Raw genomic sequence first — 18,693 nt, 5'->3', positions numbered from 1 at the left:
CTTATCACGTAACCTAGTTTTTATCTGTAGGTTGAATGGGGCACGCCCGCATCTTAACGTAGGTCAATGCCAACTGCATCGTTACTTGTAAATGTTATAAGAGAAGAGGTGTACAAAATGTATAGATATTATTGTTTAAGTCACTGTTGGGAGCGTTAATTTTAACTTTATTACAAAGGTTGAAATATTACTTTTGTACGCTAACTTGTGCTAATCTTGATTTTTGATATCTCCATGAAATGGCAACGGTTCGAAAACATCTACTTGCGACCTTTAGTCATGTCACTATCGGCCCATGCGCTTTCAGTAATACTGACAATATGGTACTGTCATTCAATAGTGTTTTCCGTAATTTTAATGAGTAATATCAATTTAAATTTCTCGTAGCCTTTTAGCCAAGTTACTCAGGCCGAACCTTGTTAGTAATACTGACAATATTTTACTCTGCATTAGTATTATTTTTTTCTGTCATTTTAATATCTACACTATTAGTAATGGCAAATATGACTTCTCGCAGCCTTTCGATGTTACTCGCTTACACTGTCAGTAATACTGACAATATGATACTGTCATTACAGTTGTTATACTGACAATATTATACTGCCAATCAGTACTATTTCCCACCATTTTAGTAACTACATTATCAGTAAAGGCAAGTATGACTTCGCGCAGCCTTTACATGTCACTCGCATACACTGTTAGTAATACTGACAATATTACATTTCCATTACATTAGTAGTACTGTACCGACTATATGATACTGTCAGTAAGTAGTGTTTCCCACCACTTTAATAACTACACTATCAATAATGTCAGTACTTGAAAATAGTCCCAGTACTTCGTTTATTATAATTATGGTCATAATCGCTGCCTTATTAAAATTTACGTGTACTTTTTAAGCGTAATCGGACACTTACATGTTACGTCCTTATAAACAATACAAAAACTAGGAAAACCTAAAAGATAAACCGGTTGATATCCTCTTCTAATAAACTCTTCTCTCTTCTAGAAGTAACAATCTTCTGACTTTTTCTTTGTTGAAATCCTTCAAGACCTTCTCGAATAATCTCCTGTATAATAAAAACCTGCAAATTCAAATACAAAGAAAGAAAAAAACGCATTCCAAAGTATAGTGTCCACACCTTGATCCTCCACAGTCGGAATATTCTTCCTGCGTATGAGAATTGTCTGTTTCTATGTCTGATAAGTGGGGGTATATACTTGTAGGTTCGGGAAGGGCGACGCCCTTTGATTCCTTTTTGTTATTGTTAACTTTTATTCGCTTAACGTCATCCAGGACTGACAGGACGACTGGAGAGTCTTGAGAACCTGGAATAGAAAATAATTCAGTGTTAGGACCAGATACGAATAATCGTACACTCGCTGTTGGTTACAATTGTATGGGAAGTCGAAGTTCCTTTTTTAAATGTACATATAATAATATGGTGATCAAAAAACATTATTTTTGCTACATGTCCATACCCTAAAGTGACAAAATTCAAAATCTAATTTTTATGTAACTCACAAAATACATACATCAAAAGTGTCTAGGGATCAAGGTATATTTTTTTAATATTTGATGACCCTATTAAAGTTAAATAAAAATAACTGTACCAATTTATTAAATTATTTATTTACGTACTTACTTATTTTATAAATTATGAAATTATCCAAAAAACCATTAGTGTTAAAAAATTATAAAAACCTGATTTTCCGTAATGGACAGAAACGTACTCGATCCCTAGACACTTTTGCTGTGTATAGATTTAAAACTATATACTTCGCATTTTGACATTTAGTAATTGAGGGGGCGGTATGTAATAAAACAATAGTGTAAGGGTGTCACCGACTTATCGACACGAAAACGCAATAAGCCGGCAAGAAAAAAATTATATCCATGCAAGTCGATCGTAATCGTCAACATAGTCAACATACTAATTAATGCGTACATTAATTAGTATGTTGACTCCCTAAACAAACATTGTAAACAGCGAAAGAAAACAAATTGACCCGCGTCACAAAAAAACCTGTTTTGCATTAAAAACAGATTGGAGTTAACAATTAATATCAAATTAGTTCATTTATAGTTTTTGGTATGTTAAAGGATGTAGGCGAGTTTCCTAAGTGATGGAATTACAAGTATGTTTTGGTTTTTCCGTCAATTAATAGTGAAGGATTTTACATAATGTATAGATGCAATTCTAGGTAGGATATAGATTTATTATTCAGACATAAAATAATATTAGGAACTAATCTTGGCAGTGTGTATAGGAAAACGACATTCGTTAGAAGACTAAAAAGAATGTAAAGTTAAAAGGATGTAAATAACTTGGCTTGTCTTACATTTCATGAAACATATAATCTAAAGTTTGGTTGTATATTTTCAGAATTTTATTCTATCTCTTAATATCATCATTTTTTATGAGAACAAGCTGTGCGCCCGGTGGTAAGCGACACGCCTACCTATAACAGTTACAGAGCTTTAAACTGCAAAGATCTGAATCTGAAATCCCAACTATGTGCCTGTAATTTAATCAACACCCTTACCCTTTAAAACCGGAATGCAGTAATGCGCACTTTAGGGCGCGTTCCCACTATGTCGTGACGACAGATTGTCGTGCAGTTTACACTGTCGTGGCTTGTATATTTAAATGAAGCTGTTGACAAATAGCACGACACAATTAACTGTCGTTCACGATTTTTTATCGTTACAACGACAAACTGTCGTCACAGTGAGAACAGCTAGAACGATAGTCATCAGACGATAAAAAAACGTCACGATAAAAACGTGACGACAGATTGTCGCAGCTCCTATTGTCGTCACGATCTAGTGGGAACAGCTAGTCACGACAGTCGTTCAACGATAAAAAATCGTCCACGACAGATAGTCGTGATATGGGAACAGGCTAGACACGACAGTCGTCCAACGATAATAAAACGTGACGACATAGTGGGAACGCGCCCTTACATGCACACGTTTGACGGCAGAAATAGGCAAGGTGGCAACACTTTCCTGGACCAACTCTTTCACGAAGAGCTCTACAGCTACTAATTCATTTATTCATCATGTACATGTAGACAACCAAATGTAACGAAACGGCCTCGTCAAAAATTCTGACCGGTGTATTATTAAAGAACGGCAACACTCACTTCTTCTTTTAGTAGGTTGCGACCCTACGACATTGTCTTTTTGCGCTTCTTTCTCCTTCACCTCCTTGGCCTCAACTTTGGGTATATTAGCTATGATTTCTGGTTTCCTGTTAGCCTGGGCCAGGCTTATCGTGCTACCCATGAGAGGCGCTTTTTCTGATGGATCAGATTCACTTTGCTCGTCTTCTGAATCGTGGGCATCTTCAGGTTTTTCTGGATTTGGGGGCTGAAAAAAGGATTAGTTGATTAGGATTACGTATTTTGATGTTAAATCTACGATTTAATTTCTTTTTCTATCGATTTAACCCTGATGAAAATTGATTACCACCAAACAAAAAATATTTGTGATAACCAATGAACTCTCCTTTCTACAATACTTTTCTATTCACTTGCATGCCTCCCACGCATACAATTTTCACACCCTGAATATTGTACGTACACGTCCTCGTTCCTAACAGTTTCCGACACGATCAATCTTAATATTTATTCTTTTTATAATTGTCTCTACCGTCGTCACAATAGCATTATACTTACAGTTAAAACCATTGATAGGAATAAATAGGGTAACATCAATACAAATGTAGTGTTATTGTATTTTGGGAAAGATAATTATTACTACCTCAGAGCTCATACCTATATAAGAAGTTTACGTTTTATTTTAACTTCAATTGTTTTGTTACTTATATTCTGAGACCGAACAATAAACATGTCTCAAGAAACCAACGTGTTTCAACCTAAGTCCATTCAAATAATATGAGATGGCGACCCATATCAGGGAGCTAATCTTTTGTAAAGCAAAGTGATAGCTGAAGAAATTCGAATTTGAAAAACATGAAGAAAACTTGAAAATGTAACATCAAGAATAAAAGAAAATTAAATTATAGAAGATTGACAGAAATACATTGAATCTCAATTGTAATAACCGCCATTGGTCACGACAGAATAATATTGCGCAATTTCCTTACAGGGCCTACTTAAAGTTCTGAAAAACAAGAAAGCAATGAATCAAGATTTGTCAGAAAAAATGTGTGCGAAATACCCCTACCACAGAGTCATAATCTCATAAAAAAAAAAACGGTGAATCAAGATTTCTCAGAAAAAGCAAATGCGAAATTCCTCAAATCACTTTCCATTTTGGTATAACCTACTGCCGTGACGACGCCAGATTTCACCATCATTTCGCAATAACATACTTTCTATAGGGAAAATGAACAGTAAAAAGATGTTGACGTACCTCTGCAATAAACTGTAGGAAAACCCAACAATATATCCAAATTTAAAAAACGTGTTCGAATACTTTCGCTTGTTATTCTTCCAAACAAAACAATGGCGGCCTCAGTGGCCTGATGGTTTGCACTGTGGGTGCTGGATGCGGAGGTTCCAGGTTCGATTCCCGGTAGGGCCAATTTGGGAAAATAACTTTCCGAGTGCCGCGAGTGAATTCCATTGCTCTGGTACTCATAGTACAGGGAAACACCTAGTTTGAGTTGTTGTCTGACACATAATAATAATGGCAATTTATTTGCTTGCAAAACAAAATGAAAAGTTTTTCTAATAAATTGAATAACAATTCAAAATACCCCAAATAATCTGACATATTTCAAAATAAAAATATCTTATTATATACTAATAAGCTCTACAAAACTCTACTTCTCATTCGTACGTAGATTGCCCTGAGACGTATGAGTAGGAAACTCCAGAGGTTGGCCTTAGAACATGGGCATTTGTCCATATTCATCATTAACAAATTATTTCACAACTTTATTATCAATACCCGTTAACTATATATCAGTTCTGCATTTTTAATTTAATTTTATAGGTTTTGTTTATCGAACTTCACTACTTTATGCACGATGATGTCATTGCAATAACAAACGTCATAATCTTAAGAAACATCACATTTAAGACTTTACAATAAGGAAAAACAATTTAAAAATGTTTGTACTGCTTCTTCTTCAAGGTGACCATGAACTTGTTCATCTCACACCGAATAAATCACTTTGGATGTAGTTATACTCAGTAATACATACAAAAAAATGTTTCAATTTGCCTATCATTCATTATCTGCTGTTATTGTTATCCCTAATAAAGGGCTCATATGTGTAGCATTATTTTAAATTTAAGACATGTTTACCATATGAATGCAATAAATATATTGAGTATTGAGTATCTATAATTTAGAAACTTTCTATTTCCAAAAGACTATGGTGCAATATGGTGTGAAAATTATCACATATTAATTTTTCAACTTGGCGTTGTGTAAGTTCGGCCAACAGATTGGTTGTGATTCAAATTTGTTGTAGGTGTTACGTGTAGTGGTAGTTCAGTGGGGCAAAGATTGCTCAATTGAAATTTTAGGTTCGACTCTCGGTGGCTTTTTTATGGCGTCAAGTAATGGGACGAACAAGACATACGCCTGGTAGTAAGCGACACACCTGTCCATAACACTGTCACTCAGAGGGCACTGCTACTGTATCCAACACCCTGAGACATAGTCGTCAAGTCTCATGTGCCTGTAATTTCACCAGCACCCGTACCAGCCAAAACCGGAACGCAGTAACATTACTGCTAGTCGGCAGAAATAGGTAAAATGGCAGTACTTCCCTGGATGAACCCTTTCGCAAGCTCTACTGCTACTAAACTATGTCTTGTAATGTAATACGTCTCTCCTTAACGCTGAAGGAAAACATTGTAACAAAACCTGAAAGCTAGAGAAGATTGTGCCACTTGTGACGTCTTACCCACATTGTACGCAGTTACAGGATAATGACCATACGCATTCTTTAGAGACCCGTGTTCGATAGTGGGACGTATAACGGATAAATTACGATGATGATTATAAGAAATCAATAAGGAAAAACTTGGAAATGAAATATGTAAAGGCAAAAATACAAGCGAACTTAAATACGCAAAAACGTTAAACGGGTATGTAAATTTAACACATGTAGTAAGTAATGGTGCAAATCTGGGCTTGGAAGGAGGAAAATACCACGTAAAACTTAACAAGGGTATATTTTAAACAAAGAAGCAGTGATAGTAAACATTTTCTTAAGTCAACAAATTATAAAAAAAGGAAAACATCGTCTGAAATGATGACAAATGACATTTAAAAATGACACGATTGTAATTATTTTATAAAAAAAGATTCCATTGAATGTTTGGAAGTTCTGTTTATTTAAGTTTTTTATAGTGCAAGTCTTTGAAATAGATTAAGTACGTGCAGATATATATATATATTATATAATTAATAATAGAGAACAAAATACTTATTAATTACATAAAGATAGTAAATGTATTAGAGAACTTTCCTTGACGGTATTAAGTAAAATGTTTTGCTTACAAAATAACTGAATAAAATGGTGCATGATAAACGACCCAAAATTTCCTTCTGTCTAATGGTAAAAAATTCGAAGTATAGTTCCAAAACATCTCAAGTTATTACAAGTACTTGAAACGAATGCAACAATACAAAGTAAAAATAAGTTTCTTGAAACTGCAACATGAGACAAAGGTATGAACAGAAAATCTATAAATACTCCGAGACATGCGACTAAATTTACTAAGTTAAAGCAAAACTGACTACACGACAGGAATAGTGTAGAGGGTGCACTAATATAAATAACACTCACTGCACTTTGCTAATTACAGTGTACCTTTTATCAAATTATATTATCAACGTGTTCAAATATTAAAATAGATTTGTAATACGACGCTACAAGATGGGTAGGTGAACGAGGGGATCATGGACATCAAGGTCCTGGATGTGGTAACAATTATGCAAAGTTAAGAGTAAAGATAGGCGGGAGCCAACACACAAAGCGCACAAACGTTAGGCTAGAACCTAGAAATACTGAATAGTTTTTTTATGACCGAGAGTCCAAGAATCAACAACCTTTGAGGATGCCTTAGAGAAAGAATATACCGACACACGTGTCGCTTGTGACTGTAAATACGCTTGAGTTATATATTTTATTAATTTTATACGGAAGTAGGGTGGAAAAACTAACTGCATAAAAAAAAAAAATCAATACAAGCACGGCGGTGTTACATGCTTTAACCAGCACTGGGTTCGCAGTGTAGCAAGTAAATTTACTTCCATTTTTATTAACATGGATTTCTACAAAGTAACGCCTGAATCTATTATTACACTAGAAATACTCCTAACAACGGTTTCTATTCTGTCAAATAAAAGACAAACACGTAGAAGGTCGCCTACGGGAAAAGTGGTTTATCGACGTCAATACGAAAGGTATAAGACAGAACGCTTTTCAAGGATCCGACGACAGATTACCAAAGGAATTGATAATGAAAGAGATTTGTAGCCTTTACCAGTAAATAACATGGTATATATATATATATGTATATATAGATTTGTCAATTGAAAGTAGTATTTTCTATTCATCGTCATCAATTCTTTTATATCCATCTGCAGGACGCGGGTTTCCTTTTGGGATAAACCTTAGTCCTGAGAAAATGTAGGCTGGAGACTTCAAACTCTCCCAAATGCAGGTTTCACAATGTTTGTTTTCCTTTCCTATTAAAGCAAAGAAAAACATTGGAACAAAAGCTTATTATAGCAAGATAATTTTGTATATTGAAAACAATACTGTCGGTTGAAACTTTCCTTTTCCCAAAAGTTGACTCATTTAGTAACAGCATCGATTTCAACGCGCCTTTTGGTAAGTTTAAAATGTTCCTCGGAAATATTTAAGACCTCGCTCACCTTGTAAGCAAATCTATTTTGCAACATCTCCATTTCTTTCTCTCGTTCCTGCTTCACTTTATTGGCTATCGTCGTCTCGCTAATCGTCTGCTCTTTGTTGAATAGCGCGGCTAGCTTTCCCTTGATTCCTCCGACTGACGTTTGACTTATCGAATCTTCGTCTCTGACGACTGGTTTAGTGGGTATACTTGGTTTGATCGGTAGGGCTGGTTTTTTATCTGAAACATTTCGAAAAGGTTAGTTATTGAAATTTAGATTAGTTCTAAATGTTTCGTTGCGCCCTAAACTTTTTAAAACATTGTCAAAGTGTAAAGGAAAATCCAAAGTATTACATATTGCAAAGCAACGAATGCGACTGTTTTCTTCACGGTATCTACTTATTTTTCTAATGGCAGTAGTAGTAAAGATAAAAGAAGCTATAGTAAACTTTACGATATTTCATACTTTTACGTAATACTTAGTACGTAATGAGCAGATAACTGAATAAGCAGTGTATATTTATTCAAGTAATACACATAGAACAGATAATACCTCCCTTTGAATTCTTAGAAAGATTAATTATAAAAATAGTTACATTTTTACTTATAATTGTTATAAATATATTACCGAAGTATAGCTAATTAAACATTAAAAGTATAAAACAAAATACAATACAAGAATTCGGGGATTTCAGAGGGAGGTATTATTCACTTTATGCATATTATTTCCTTGAAATTTAGGTTAATATACACTGCTCTTTCCGATTTCCGGTTGTTAATCTGTTTTCTATAAATTTTACCTTTACATCTTTTATGTTTTCCCTATTCAACTGTATTCAAAAATAGATTTTAATTCGGCGTAATAAAACTACGTATAAGCTGAGAATACCAAACCAAACTAAGAGGCGACAAAGTAAATAGAGTACAAACTAGAGGCCAACCAGTATTTATCCATGAGTTCAACGTTTGGTGCCAACAGTTTTTTATATGCTTTACAACAATGTGTCAATAGTGCTTGTGCTTTGTAACGTTAAGGTAAAAAACGTAAAACATATTGTATTGGAAAGGTATTGTGCTCTTTATAAATAGAGGGGGATTATTTCATATTGCACTCGGGCCCCAATTCTACTAAATTCCCAATTCAAGAATGAAATCTGGTATTTGTAATTTCACAGAGACTCCACTGAGATTATATGGCAATTATTTATTATTAATATTTGTTATTCTGTTAAAATTTTAGTTGCAATGGCAGTCCCATATCTTTCTAAATAAGTTTTGTTTATAGTGCCCCTCTCTATCAACCTTTTAGTTATGCGGGAAGGGCACTATGACCAGTGCAAGCGAGCTTGCACACGGGAAGGGCTAGTGTCCTTCCCGTTTTGCACAGGTCATAGTTGACCTATGCAAGCTCGCTTGCACAGGTCAACCATGACCTGTGCAAAATAGTGCCCTTCCAGTTGCAATGGCAGTTGAGTCTCATTAGAGTAATAACAGTAGAGGCCCTTGTGAAAGAGTTCGTCCAGGGAAGTACTGCCACCTTACCTATTTCTGCCGCCAAGCAGTAATGTCAGCATTACTGTGATCCGGTTTTGAAGGGTGCTGGTGAAACTACAGGCAGATGGAACTTATCAACTTATGTCTCAGGGTAACGGGCGCAGTGGCAGTCAGGCGCACGACCTGTTTGTTTCGTCACTTCATATTCGAAAAAAAAATAGTGTCAGTGGCAATGATGGCAGCATTAATTAAATCACCAACTAACTAAATCTGCCATGGAAATTACTACGAATATCTTAATTTGTACCTCGTTTAATAGTCTTTAAATTATATCTTTAAATATATTTTTTATGTCAAACAATTAGCAGGCGACATGCCATTGACTCGCCATTGAATGGACTAATATTGTAGATAGCGTTACAAGAATTGGAGTGAATGTGGGTTATATATTTCTGTATCTAATGGACCAATAAACATGTTTGACGTAACTCCGCTTATGCCTTTTTTCCATGAGGGGTGCGATATGTTTCACACACCTTTTATGTGTATTTTGCAACTTCAATTTTGTCTAACACGCAATTCTTGCAATTACCAGGAACTATAACAATAGCAACTAATTTCTGTGAAATTAAAAATACCTGCAATGCAATTGCGGAAAAAAGTGCACAATTCTCTCCTTAAACCATTATAAGGGTTGAGACAGATATTACATAACAATAGAATAACATATTATACTGGTTAGAAAAACAGATTAGCAGCTATAGAGCCCGCATTTTGTACAATGTGTTCAATTGATCTATTTAATAGGTACACATTATCGGTTAGCGATTAATAAATACCAAAGTTGTTAACGAAGCCCATATGGGTATCGCGGTATTTAGGTTACAAGAACAGATATGTACACTGTGTACACTATGAGTTTGGCGGCAATTTTAGCTGAATACGTCAAGATAAACAGATGTTTTATTCGTATTTTGCCTTATATCAACATCAACTCATTTATACGCCCCACTGCTTGGCACGGGTCTCCTTTCAGGTACGGGTTTTCCGAGGGTTGTGAACCTTCTTCGACGTGCAGGTTTCATCACGATGTTTTCCTTCATCGAAAACCTCATGGTAAATTTCAAATTAAATTACGCACATAAATTCCGTAAAACTCGTGAGTTCAGAGTTTTCAAATCCGGACTCGCACGTCCGGATTGCAAAATTCGAGACCACGGCCTCCGCTAAAGAGGTCATACCATTAGCCTACCACGGTTTAACTTGTATCACGACCTAAATAAACATATATTGATATTTGAACATTTGACAGATGTTGGAACATCAATTGGATTACAAGAACAGTTGTTTGCCACGTGTGCCAGGGTTCGCGTTTTTTTATCATCCAGTAAGACAAATCAAAATTCGCACAACATTTTATATTCTAAAATTAAGTTACATATTTACATAATTATTTTGACCATTTAATATTGACTATAACGATAGAGTGGGAATACAATTATACGGTACGATATGTAGGTTACAAGAACAGATGCGTGCAAGCGGGCACCAAGGTTCGCGCCTCTTTAACCTGCAACCTGTTTTATTAACTTGTTCTGTTGTTACTCGAGTGTCGGCACACAAAAACGATTTGTTGACGCGTGTAGATTACTATTACAGTTTAACTACTATTGTTTTCGAAGACTAACAATACCAAACAGAAAACGCCCTTATTCGTAGCACGGGATATATTTTCCCCATCAATGATGATCTCGGTGGCCCAATGGTTTGCATTGTAGGCGTTGGAATCGGAGGTCCCGGGTTCGAAGCCCGGTGGGAGCAAATAGTGCCCCGGAGTGAATTCCGTTGCTCTGGTACTCACAGTACAGGGATTTCCATGGTTAGAGACCAGGCAACTGGTATGGTTGTCTGGTACATTATTTTCAAATAACGCAGCACCCCATATAAACTCAAAATATTAATCTTTGTAGACATGGCTCATTAAGGGTTAACTCACAGCACCGTATTTAGAAGTAAGTCAATCAATGCGTTAGCGTTTTAAATACGAAATCTGCAAAAAGTTAAACGCGAAAGCGTTTCGCCAACAGTTTAGGAGAATACATGGCCAAAAATGCAGCCAGGAAGCTAGGCATCCTTTCCAAGGTGAGGCGTTACTTCACACCGGGACAGTTGCTTCAGCTGTACCAAGCACAAGTCCGGTCGTGTGTGGAGTACTGCTGACACTTATGGGATGGCTCTGCTAAATACCAACTGGCCACCTTGGATTCAATAGACAAGTGTGCTTAGAGGATTATAGGGTACTCGGAATTAGTAGAGGCGAAGCTGCAGAGCTTTGTACACCGCCGTAAAGTTGCCAGCTTATCTGTATTCTACAGGATAAATCACGGAGAGTGTGCGATGGAATTGCATAATTTGATTCCGCCTACTCCTTTCCATCATTGGGGGACTAGACGTGGGCTCGGGTTCCAACCCTATGTTGTGGATATTCCCTAGATTCGCACGAAGCCTTTCGCTTCCATTTTATATGGCGAGCGGCTAGGGAGTGGATTTCCCTGCCTGCAGACTTGTTCCCCGAACGGTATAACTTGAACCTTTTCAAAGCAAGAGTGAATAGGCATTATTTAGGTGTGCATGCTACATCCTCGATCTCATGGTCACTTTCCATCAGGTGAGATACAGGTCAAATGCGCATTTATTTTTTATAAAAAAAAAGGAAAAAATAATTTACATAAATAAATACGTAGTTAAGTGCTCTAGTGCGATCATTTGAATTTATAACGTATTTTTAAACGCATGAGTATATAAAAAATAGTTGTATTTATGTAAAGGATGTAAATAATTGCGTAGCTGTGCAAATTGCCTCATTGTTCCGTGTGGCGATAAACATGGTCTCTCTAGTTGACACTTGGGAAATCGTTTTTTTTTATACAATAATACAATGTGGACTTTATTAGGTACTGTAAAGCCTGACAATTTTATCTGAAATTTGCGCCGTATTGCCGAAGTCTTTAAGAAGTAATTTTTTTTATAATATCAAGTGACGGGAGGAACAAGTCGTGCGCCTGATGGTACATTACACGCCTGTCCATAACAGTTGGAGTGCTACTCAAAGTTTTAAATCTGAGAGGCACTGCCACTGCGCCCGTCACCCTCAGACAAAAGTTGACAAGTTCCACGTGCGTGTAATTTCATCAGCACCCTCCTAAACCGGAACGCAGTAATGCTAACATTACTGCTTGGCAGCACAAATAGGTAAGGTGGCAGTATTTCCCTGGACGAACTCTGGACACTGGCGTCAAACGTATTTGTAAAAATATACTACTATTACACGTTCCGAAAGTTACGTGTGTTTAGTAACATTTGTTGTAACAAGTTGTATTGTTCAAAAATATTATCTTTATGATAAAAATGTGCATTTGGGGAAGTTAGCTTGTCTACGACAGGATGCCGTAAGAGGGAACCTGTGTCCAACAGTAGTATTTAAAATCATACAGTGCAGTACACCGCCTGGGCTTTAAGTCGAAGAATAGACGTCTGTCGGTTATAAAACACTCTTTAGATTCACTTTTTAAATAAATAAATCAACATAATTTGGCCTAGTTGATTGGTAAGAACAGTGTTGAATAACGCAATATATAATTACGCAACGTAGTCAAAGATTTTCTGATAAATCACCTTATTATTATAAAAACAAACAAGACACTTACAATTCAACAAAAAAAAAGCCTCAATAGAAGTCTATCAAATAGTTTTCGTTAAAAATACTCAATAAGTGCACACTAACACTAGCTCACCGACTTCTTATTTTAAATCGAGATTATTAAAAATCGAACGCGTGTTGCGCGGTCGCCGGTTCAAATGACAATTGCCGATAGCCACAGTCCACCTCTACCTCAGAGGTATTCGCTGTCACTGATTGCTTCCGAATCCCACGCCCGGACAGAGATTGACAACATTTCATCACGGATCAGTGAATGTCGACTTTCTTAATAACAATTCGAGAAGTAAATGTCTTTATGTTATTGCGTATGGTCGATATGGGGTTTACGAAAATTTGTGAAAGCAAACTCCACCTTATAGCCGTATCTAAATAAACTTCGTTTCAAAGCCGCAAAATAATTTGCTAGCTCAATGATTTGTCTAACAAATTTATTTTTACTATTAAGAAATTTAATTACACTAAAATCATGATTAAACCTTTTTCGTTTTGTGCAACAGCAAATGGATCTGTAATTGGTGACGTTTAAACCGTTGGTAACAGGCTTATTAATTTCACGCACATTTACCGCGCTACTTGTTTTAATTGCATGATGTTAATGTGACGAAATTGTCAGTTAGTTTTAAGCACTTCACGTCTTGAATTGTAGCTCGTGCGAATCTCATACTATTAGTAAGTTACATGAATATATATTATTATATATAAAAAGCGTAGATATACCACGATTAGCGGAATGTGTCAGCTTCTAATAGTTCTCAAATGTCAATGTCAAATACGGCAGTAACTGGTAGGACAATATTTTCGTTATTGTATTATTATATTCTATATAAAGCCGCGGGAGCCTAATGTTTTGACCTACGGCCTCTTAGGCAGAGATTGTCGGTTCAAATCCGGGCCTCATACCTCCGAATTTCTCGGAATTTATGTGCAAAATAGTTTTTAATGTAAAATAAATTAGTTTGAAATGAACCTGTACGTCGAAGAAGGTTCGCATTAGGCAAGCGTGGAGTACTATGGCCTAATCCCTCGCCTGAGAGGAGACCCGTGCCCAGCAGTGGAGCGTATAAATAGGTTGTTGATGATGATGATATTAAGCCGAATATCAGTGAGAGTATACCCCATAGTATATAGAGGTTTGACGGGCGTCCTATATAACTAAGTAACCATACCTACTTGTGTAGCCATTCTATTACTGACTGATGAATAAATGTATTACATAATTCAATTTTTGTATACCAGGACGCAATTAGGACTGCTTAATTATTGCAGTGCTTCTGAGACGTTCGCCGAGGAACGACTTCTGTATGCCATCAGATGGAACTCGGGATCCGTTACTGCTGAGCCGTGTGCGAGGTAGTCATAACAGGATCCTGAAGGTCTATAAATTTGAATTATTGAAATACGTGCACAGGTATATATATCTTACTTAGTATTTATTTCATTGTACAAAATAATGATTATGAAATTTATTTATACTCAATGCAAGTGTTGAAATTGAATGCAACAATTACGGCTAAGCATTTTATTTGGCTACTAATTGCTGGCTATTTTAGAATTATTTACACCTTTTTGACCGTATTTTATAAGCAAAAATTCATATTCAACGGGCCTTAGGAGAGTCATAAAAAGTAATAAAGCGAACACCTGTCAAGGTTGGCGGCGTCTGCGCAGATTTGCTTCGTTGATCTAACGATGGCATTTTAAACTCGGTAGCGTAAACGCGACTTTTCATAAAACAAATAATCGTGATTTATTTTTGATGATTATAGGCAAAATTTAATTAATAACTTCTATTCCACAATGATGATGATATCGTCTATCCGTGTTGTTTTGGAATTACATGAGTGTTTTTCTAAAAAGTCCAAATGATTTTGTCTCGATGTTGGACGATCGAGTGCTCAATAACGATAAATAATACCTAAGTAATAAACAAAAATGTAACATATTTATATTACGAAGGAAATTAAACTATTTTTTCCAGATATAAATCGCGCATATTGTTTTTTCAAACAAAGCAACGTTTTGGGTTCTTTACAAGTCCCATGATTACGGCTGACTGAGATGGTAGTCATCGACCAGTTAAGTCTAATATTTATGCAAGTCACTATATTTTTCACCATGGTTACAAAACCTATAAATTTAAAAAATAATTCATTTAATAAATAATAAACTAAAAGTAATTTCATTTCCTAAACTAAAAGTAATTTCATTTCCTAAGTGTAAAAATCGCGGACACCTAAGAACAGGATATATTACGAAGGTTTACGACAGCTGCCCGGCGCGCCTCAATATAATGACGTCAGTTTACTTAATTTCGGAAATACAGAAGCTGTGGCAGTTAGCGGGTTACGCTTTTTATGGATAAACGTTTTGTCTTTTGCAGATGGTGTAAAAGTACGTAACCAGTAATTCTTTCGTTAGACTGTAAACCTTGTTTTAGGAGTTACTGTGCTGAGATGATATTTTGGTCAAAGTGTAAAAACTTTTGTAAAATGAACTACACAAGACAGGAGTTGTATCTACAGGACATCGTCCTGCGAGATCTTAGATTCTGTACCAAACATAATATTTTGTTGTATAATTAAAATGTTCTTTTTTAGTAATAAAGTCAGTAAACCCTAGTTTGATTTAAATGTTTTTTTTTTTAAAGATTGTAATGGCACTAGACTACCTTGTGCCGACGTTAAGGTAAAGGGTTAGGAAACGGAACGAAGACCAAAAGGGGAAGGAAAAATTATCTGGGGAATAAAATTGAAAGGAATTATTTAAATAATTGTACATGTCGAATTATCGATTATATTTTGAATACAATTGATAAAAACGGAACGTGTAGCAATAGGGATTTCAAAACTACTGAATCTTCCGATTTAGCATTTCTTTTCATACCGAGAACAAGAGATAGAGATTTTAGTGACATTTTCTGCAGATACTGAAGCAGCGAAATTTCGAAATTGAGTAATTGTCAAAGCATACCCAAATGTTTTGCAGGAATTATTTTTGTTCGATGCCGTTAAGTGACACAACAGTTGTAATATGTATTTACATATCACATTCATGGCTTTGTTGTTGTCATGTGAAATTAAATCGATTTTTATTGTTTTACATCATTTGTTCATGGAATGTGTTTGGAAAAAATCTATAAATTATTTGCTAACAAGCAGTGCTGCGAAGATTTTGTACACAAACATGTGTACAAAATCTTCGATAATAAATAATAATAAAGGAAACATCCTTAGATAGTGTTTTGATTTATCTGTTTGGATTTTATTAAGTGTTTTCTGGATGTATTGTTTTTCTAATGGAGTTTTTAATAAATTTAAAATAATAAAAAATTTCTAATCATATAAAGAGTTGAAAATATATACAAATACACATACATAATGTTGACGTTTGACGAACGAGCTATACCAAAAACATACATTTTGCATTTCATCAAAGAAACACTAAAATGCATGCGCTTACAATGTGAACAAAATTCTTTGGTTAACCACTAACGCAGTTTTGGTCGAGAAACAAATTACGAGGTAATGTGTGTTGGACTCTGACTTGAATGGAATTGAATGAAGCGGATATAGCAATATCGGTGTGCATGATTGGTAATCCCCAGTAAATAAGATTCAATTTTTCCAAGCACTACAACATATTAAAATTATTGCGGCGCTATAGCTTACGAAAATGTTTATAATAAGATGTTTATAGAATGTTGGGGAGATTCATGTACTGTAGCAGAGGGTTGTACATCCAAAGCGTATACATATAATATTGTTCTTTTTAAGATAGGCTTACATTCCATGTAAATGTAAGTAAGAAGTTTGGTTTGATAAGTACACGACTTTTTTAAATTATGATTTATTTTTCTACAATAATCTCGTTATAACTCTGTACACCTTGATATATTCCTATATTCCAACTATCACTTCCTTATTTGATGTAAATCGGTAAAAAATCAAAAATCAAATTGGGTCAAATCTGGTGAATACGGGGTGTGCGGCAATATTTCATTTTTTATATTCTGGTTGCAGATGAGAAGCGGAATCTCCATCTTCAAAAAATATCGATCTCACCTAAATTTTTTGTTTATATTTTTGTTTTATTTTAGCGCAAATTTAAAAACGTAACGTCAGTTGCTCAGTAAGGAGTTAAAAAAAAAAAAAATATTTCATTAAAGTCTAATCATCATACCGCATTCGTCTAAGTGTAAGTAGTCGTATGGACAAGTGTGGTGCAAGCTTACCTAGACAAATACCTTTTCACTCTGGCCTTAAAATCAAGCTGGTTGTGATCGTTTACAAAGCAAATAAATCTGTGACGAGTGACTGTACGTATAAACGTAGAAGCAGTGAATGTGTGTCATCCACTGCTGGTTAAAGGTGACGGATTTGATAAGGTCACACTAAGCTTTGATAAATAACACAATAAAATGGGTAGACAAATTTGTCAAAGTTGCAGGCCTGATGGGTGAGGCTACCCCAAGATTGTGGTGGATGAAATCGGGCTGTGGATGACTTTGAATTGCGTGAAGAGTAGATTAGAGAGAGTAGAGAGTAGCTTCAAGATTCTTCAAATTCACAAGATAGTCTTTAAATCTGATTTCAGTGTGTGTGAATGAGTGGCATTCGTATCAAAAATAAAATCACTTTAATGATTTGAAGTGAAAATAATATTATTCTGATCATTCTGCACCAACTTTTACTCGTGTAGCCTATGGGCTAATCACAGTCGCCGCGAATTTGAAGCTCTCCGCGTCCAGTATAATAATGCGTTCAGGGCGGTACCGGGGCTGCCCCGCTGCTGTAACGTGTTCGAATATGTATCAAAATAAGCAGAGCAATGCCGTTGTCAATTGAAAGTAATAAACAACTAGAGCATACAATTTGGTAATGACAAGTTTAAAGGACTAGCGGACTGTAATGATAGGTGGGAAATGATTTATGTTTTTTTTAAGTAGATACTTCCCTAGTTAGTTTAAAACACAATTTGTGAGAGTTTCCCACATACTTTTATAATTATACTGACATTTCGGTTTAGGCAGTCATCACACATGACGCAATTGGCTTGAGCCGGTCAGAAAGTGCTTTATTTCAATGCAATAAGAGTCAACGAACGAAATAAAACGTACTTTGCATAAAATCTTTTCTTTAATGGTACCACGGGACGAACAAGTCGTGAGCCTGGTGGTAAACGATACGCTTACCAACGACAGTCGCAATGCCACTCAGAGCTTTAAATCGCAAAGATACGCGTTTATATATATAATAGCCCTAAATAGAATAGCCCTAAATTGTACATTTTGAGAAACGCCACAGATATAAGAACATATTTGAAAACATCATATAAAAAGATACGTTTTCCTTGCGGGTTTTTTTAATGACAGCAAGTGGCGGCATGAAAATGTCGCATAGCAGTTGAAGTGCCACTCAGAGTTTTAAATCGCAAAGATCTGAAGGGTACTGCCACTGCGCCTGTCACCCTAAGACTTAAAGTTGATAAATCCTATGTGCTTGTAATTTCACCAGCAGTCTTACCCTTCAAAACCGGAACGCTGTAATACTCATATTTACTGTTTGAAGGCAGAAATTGGTAAGGCAGTACTTTCCTAGACGAATTCTTTCACATGAGTTCTACTGTTA

At 35.6% G+C, this 18,693-nt stretch overlaps 1 protein-coding gene across 2 annotated transcripts in view; it reads right to left on the bottom strand.

Moving 5' to 3' along the window:
- Positions 1–664: 664 nt before the first annotated feature.
- LOC113230735 (anillin-like) overlaps positions 665–18,693 on the bottom strand; it is a 73,620-nt gene continuing 55,591 nt past the window's right edge. For both annotated transcript variants that reach the window (XM_026464812.1, XM_026464820.1), the window contains exons 8-10: positions 7,874–8,091; positions 3,151–3,376; positions 665–1,329 (exon numbers count right to left, since the gene is read on the bottom strand). In XM_026464812.1, the coding sequence (XP_026320597.1) occupies positions 1,094–1,329; positions 3,151–3,376; positions 7,874–8,091 (680 nt within the window). In that variant the 3' untranslated portion in view covers positions 665–1,093. The remainder of the gene's footprint in view (positions 1,330–3,150; positions 3,377–7,873; positions 8,092–18,693) is intronic.

Source organism: Hyposmocoma kahamanoa, unplaced genomic scaffold, assembly GCF_003589595.1.
Source record: "Hyposmocoma kahamanoa isolate Upper Pololo Valley unplaced genomic scaffold, ASM358959v1 101, whole genome shotgun sequence".
In the NCBI taxonomy this organism is placed as follows: Eukaryota; Metazoa; Arthropoda; class Insecta; order Lepidoptera; family Cosmopterigidae; genus Hyposmocoma; species Hyposmocoma kahamanoa.
This window is presented reverse-complemented; position numbering and strand designations above follow the sequence as displayed.